General features: G+C 47.4%; 1 protein-coding gene across 1 annotated transcript in view; it reads right to left on the reverse strand.

The window, feature by feature from the left end:
- Window positions 1-5,836, reverse strand: part of FMNL2 (formin like 2) — a 304,398-nt gene extending 298,562 nt beyond the window's left edge. Inside the window, exon 1 of the mRNA XM_024735896.1 lies at window positions 5,531-5,836. Coding sequence (XP_024591664.1) covers window positions 5,531-5,647 — 117 coding nt within the window. The 5' untranslated portion in view covers window positions 5,648-5,836. The remainder of the gene's footprint in view (window positions 1-5,530) is intronic.
- Between the last annotated feature and the right edge of the window lie 164 nt (window positions 5,837-6,000).

Below are 6,000 nucleotides of genomic sequence, written 5' to 3' on the forward strand. Positions count from 1 at the left end.
CAACTCTAAATATTAGAACACTTTTCCTTATGCTTATGTGACTTTCAGTCACTGACCCTGGAAATTCTACTCTCTAGATCAGACAGAATACAGCTACATACTTTTCTACACAAAACATCTTCAAAACGAGAAGTCGGCTAATGGCTCACAATATATCACGTTCCAGAAGTTTTACACTTCCAAGTGCTATGATTTCAAAAATCTCATGACTATCCTAACAGTTCTGTCAAACTGTATTCCCATTTACAGAGGAAGAAAACCGAGGATCACAGGAAAGAGTTGCCCAAGTTGATGCAGACTGTGATTCTAGAAACTAGGTCTCCTGCTCCTGGAGTCAATGCTGTTTGCTAAATGAAAGGCCACAGGTGAAAGTAATTCTTATCACTTAAGGGCACGCATACCTTCTCTCCCCCACATCTCATCTGTTTACAGGGCTGCCTGTCTCTCAACGGAGCCAAGCATTTGCAATTCAGAGAAGAGCCTTTGATCATCTTATATCCTAAATACCCAAATATATCTTCACACTTTTTATTGGTATTATTAGGGGGGAAATGCACCCTGATAATGATGAAAGGCACCGTCCTAGGCACATATTCCCACTCTGGAGAATAAAACAACTCAGGGGTTACTGCCTAGATGAGACTGTAACAGCTCAAAGCGCAACACTCCATCCATCCCCCTTCTCCATCTCCCTTCCCTCTCAGCTGGAGAAAAGTGAGAAAACAAATCAGCGCGCATCTGATGATGGCCTAACTACACACCTACCTATCCAACTGCTCAGCAAACTTCATGGCAGAGGCTCTCCTTGGAAATGGTTGAAAGGGAACAACACCTTGCAGAGGGAAATAGACTTAAATGTTAAAACTTGACCTTCCTCGTCCTTTTCACAAGTAATTACATTTGGAGCTTGTAAATGTAAGACGGGTTGTCTCTCCCCTCTGATGTGGAAAACCTGGACTTCCCAACCAAGGTAGTTCAAGACTGCCTTGAAAGGAAAAACTGAAGAGTACACTTTTGGACCAAATCAATATTTAACTCCATGCCTGAAAATAGAACAGCACAGTGAAGATGCCAAAGCGGATGTCATCTAAAGAGAAACAGTACAATGCACTTGGGTCGCTTCGAAGAAATTTCTGCCAGCTTTATAGTTTGAAACTTGCACTTACCAGATTTAGAATTTTTTTTTTAACAGCTTTATTGCTAGTTCCAGACCTTTTTTTTTTTCTTTCGGTCTTTCTTTCCAGTTCTAAGCCTAAGGAAGCATAATATAATGGGGGCGGGTGGGGGGTAGGGGAGGAGATCTCCAAATCTGGCTAAAAACCCTAGACTGGTTATCTAATAACTGCATGTCCTCAGGCAACTTAGGGAATCTTTATTTCCTCATCTACAATGTTACTCATAGCTGGAGTTACTGTGAGGATTAAATGAGAACATGGAAGCATAGGGCATACTCATAGTAGATGCTCAGAAAATGTTCCCACTTTTTCCTAAGTACAGTGACTACATTCAACCTCAGGGCAAGAAAAAAAAACTGAAAAGGAAACTGACTCAAATTAATCAAACATGAAAGTAGTTCCTGGTGTTAAACATAAGATACTACTGACCCTAAACCATCACTTCCTAATCTTTTTTAATCTGTTTGCAGAGCAGCCTGACATCTGCTATCACACAGATATGGCAGCCAGGATGGGGGGCCTACAATTATCTTTTCCTCTGAAACTCAGAAAGGATCCTTAGGACAGCTCCTCGACAATGGGATTGAGGGGCTTACATTTTAAATTGTAAACAGTGACTGCAAGCCAAAAATTAGTGAACAATATACAGAGCATCTAACGTCCAACGAGGTATTCTTGGACAAAGACCATCAATTGTTCACCACACCCAAAATCACCTTCATAGCATCATCTTTAAGAATAAAGGACATGGGGCTTTCCTGGTGGCGCAGTGGTTGAGAGTCCGCCTGCCGATGCAGGGTTTGTGCCCCGGTCCGGGAGGATCCCACATGCCACGGAGCGGCTGGGCCCGTGACCCATGGCCGCTGAGCCTACGTGTCCAGAGCCTGTGCTCCGCAAAGGGAGTATTTGTGTGTGTGTGTATTCCCAACAATTAGACAATATTTAACAAATACAGTGGAGAGCCACTTAGATAATTATAAATGTGTGGGACCCAAAAAACACGGACAAATATTACTTGTAAAATACACAAAATATATACAACTTAAAGGAACAAAGATTGAAGCAGATGATTGAATTTATAATTTATGAAACACTTCCATGGAAGAGTGTAACAGAAACATCCTACACACACAAAGGCATATCACCTTATAGCTCTACCTGACAGGCAGGTCCAAGGATGCAAATAGTTAAGTGTATACAAGGAGTAAGTAATCTTTTCCCTTAAATATAAGTTTTATAGTTACTATTGTAATGATGCTGAAGACAAGTTCAGGGAGGGAGAAGACTCCTCAGGAGAATGAAACTCCTAAGATTTGGATCCAATTTTTACTAGTCATTAATTACAGGAAGTTCAGTAACTCAAATCTCTACTCAAAAATCTCATTTTCTTTCCTATTTAATAAAACCTTTTTTTAAAGTCTATCCCCCTCCACTGATCTTTTTTTTTTAATTTATTTTATTTATGTATTTTGGGCTGCATTGGGTCTTCATTGCTGCACGCGGGCTTTATTCAGCAATCTTTTACTCTCTCATCCTTCCATTCATGCCCACTAATTTTTTAGATACATACGGTTTAACTCATGTGGACCGATGGGGGTGGTGGGGGACAGTCACTGAGTAAGTTTCATCTCAAGATTTTCCAGAAATAGATGGACTTCTGTCATTTAAATTTTTATTTACTCTTCCCCAATGCTTTATATAATCTAGAGCTTGGTGAGGTGAGAGGAATTGTTTTCCATTCCTGAAATGGCCCAATTATTGATGTAAGCCATATTTACAATGAGGTGCTTGTATACTTTCTTGTACAGTATTACTATCCTGTTTTCCTCCCCAAACACTTATATGATCTTTATCATATAGGAAATAAAACTAGTATCAATAATGCCCACAGGATTCCCATTGTCTCAGGGCAGAGAATTTCTCCCTCTCTCTCTCTCTCTCTATATATATATATACACTTTAAACGTTACCACCTATACTCTTGTCCTTCAAGCTTGATCTTCAGAATTAAATGGTTTAATCTATTTCTTAAGCAATTCATGAAGAAAAGCACAGTTGAGAGCTTTTCATGTACAACTTTAGAAAAAAACTGACCACAAGAAAAGTCACCATAACTCTGTACTTCTATCAGCCCATAAAGATGATTCCTTTTAACTCCTCTTACAGCTTACTCCAAAGAGCAGCTGCAGCTGACCAGGGAGTGTTACATGAAACACCAAGTCAATCGTCCAAGTGCATCCCTAACAAGAGGGCCCCCAAGCTGAGACTTTCCCAAAAGCTTTGTTTTAATCCAAAAAAGGTCAGCCAGGTATTTTTTGGTTTTGTTGTTTGTTCTGAAAGGCTTAAAATATTCTAAGCAATTAAGAAAGGAACCGCATCCAGTACTTGTGTGTGACACAGTAGAGTAAAAGTAGCCACACGACCAACCACTGCCCCAAAGAGCCTGTGATATACAATCATGAATTTCTACGTACTGAATTTGTGACTTCTAGACTTAATCATAACACAAACCCACCATGTTAAGGATGGGACTTTTTTTTTCTAAAGAGTAATTCATAACATGTGTCACTAATCAGCAGGGTAACTGAAAGCTCATGCAAAACATGCTATCCCAGTTGAGAATTTAATTGCATTATTGTTATTATCTGGTTTTCCTGTGTCACTGGCCCTCCCACTTCAAGTGTACACACACACAGACACACACACAGACACACACACACCAGCACAGCATGGATGGAAACACAGAAAACCCAGAGCTACGAGGTAAGAACTATGTTGTCTGGTAGGAAGAGGATTTTGAATTAAAAAGGTTTGTCCCTATAAAGACAGGTCAAGTATGCACCCAGGCTGCCTTGAGAAGTAATTAAGCCTATGCTGTTTCATTTCAGAGTGTCTCATTCTGCACAACAGTGGGAGCAGCTGCGGGAGATCACAGACCATGCAAAGCAAGACAGGCAGCCTCATCTATCTCCCGACTGCCACACCAGAGTTTCCAGGTGGTGTGAAAAAGCTTGTGGCCTCTTCTTCCACAGAGCACAAAGCGAATCTACCATCCAGAACATTACTCCCCATATCAAACCAGCCCCTTTTAATGACCTGAGGAAAGGCAATTTAAACGTCTCAGTGTTCAGACTCTGGTTGATTCCCAAAGTTGTCAGGTTACATGCCCAAAACCCGCACACGGATGCAGAATTCGACTGACTTCAGCACAAGTTTCTCTTGCTGCCTAGCACTGTAGAATGTAGAGATTACTAGCTAGGAAGAGGCTACAAGCGTACACTTACAAGTCTAAGTATTAGGAACGCTTCCAATCTTGCCTGTTTCCCTCCCAACACCCCTTGAAAGAGGCTAGGACACTAAAAATCGAAGTCTGGGGACCAACTGCAGTACAGACTCTGGCTGGGTCGAGGGGGGAGGCCACCACACCCTCCTAAGCTCACAGCACTGACAGGCTCGGGCTGGGAAGGGCCCAGAAACTTAGTCCCAGCAGGAAAGGGAGAAAGAAGGGAGTCTTCAATGTCTCAGATTTGCGAAGCTGGAAAGCTAGGAGAAGCGGATTTCGGGAGGGAGTCAGAGACTTGGCTGGGTGTGCTGGCGGAAGGGAGGGGAGGGGTCGCCCGTGGAGTCAGGTCAGCTGGCAACCCGTCCCCGCAAAACTGCACATTTTTGTGGTCTTAACATTTAAGACCAAAAGGAACGCGCCGAGACGAAGCTTCTCTCTCGCCTGATGTCCCCCTCCTCTCTTAGGGACGAGGGTGCCGCACCGCCACGCGAGGGTTTCCTTCTCTTTCCCTTTTGGGGGAGCTCCCCTCGGCCAAGCCGCGACGTCCGCCTCCAAGTTCGCCTTCCCGCACAGCGCAGCGCGGCGCGGCACCCCTGACCGGCCACATGCGCCCATCTGCCCCGCACCCCTCAGGACCCGGGCTGGGCGCCCGCTGGACGTCCTCGAGGACTCGGGGTTTGCGCGAATTTTTTTTTCTTAAACAAAAAGCCTCAGAGGCTCGCCGCCCCCTCCTCCCCGGCCCGCGCCACCTTCCCTTCACGCCCACGCCACACCTCCCGGGCACACGCGCTGTGAGGTGCCTCTCCCGCCAGACAATGGGTTCGGGGCCGACCCGCCAGGCAGCCAGCCCCGAGCCCCCGGCCCCATCCCGGGACGCAGAGAAGGCCGAGCGCGGGGGACTCGGCGGAGAGCCGAGAAGAGGCGGGGGAGGCCACAATGGGCGAGGTGGGAGCCTCCCCCTTGGGACAGGAGGCTCGCTCCCGGTGCCGGGAGAAAGGGAGGGGGCTGGGGTCAGCTGCACCGCCTGGTCGGAGCCCCGGGGCCCTGCTCCCGGCCGCCGCCGCGCACTCACCAGCACGATGGCAAATCGCTCCTCCAGTTCACCTGGCTCGGGCATCGGCAGCTTCAAAGGCACGTTGTGCGCCCTGAAATCGGTTTGCTGTGAATCCATGCTCCCGGCGTTGCCCATGTTGGCTGCACACCGGGGCCAGGGGCTGCTCCGGGCCCCTTGCGTCCGCGTCGGAAATCAGAACAGCTCCCGGCGGCCGGCTTCCAGCGCTGGCGCGACCTGCCCGGCTCCCCGCCCTCCGCTGCGCCCCGGCGAGTGTGCAGCGCGCGCCGCTCTCTAGCAACGCTCCGAGCCAAGACGCCCCCCGGCCTCCCTCATGCTCCCCGCCGCCCCAGCGCCGCCCCGGCCTCCTTTCCTCGGGAGGGGTCGTCAGGGCGCCGGGCGCCTATCTGCATGTTGCTTCGCTGGCACGCCGCCCCCTGCCAGTAATAGCGGCCAGCGGGCGCGTGGTTGCTCCGACTCAGTCTTCCGCC

The sequence above is a fragment of the Neophocaena asiaeorientalis genome, unplaced genomic scaffold (assembly GCF_003031525.2).
Source record: "Neophocaena asiaeorientalis asiaeorientalis breed wild unplaced genomic scaffold, Neophocaena_asiaeorientalis_V1.1 scaffold72, whole genome shotgun sequence".
Lineage (NCBI taxonomy): Eukaryota > Metazoa > Chordata > Mammalia > Artiodactyla > Phocoenidae > Neophocaena > Neophocaena asiaeorientalis.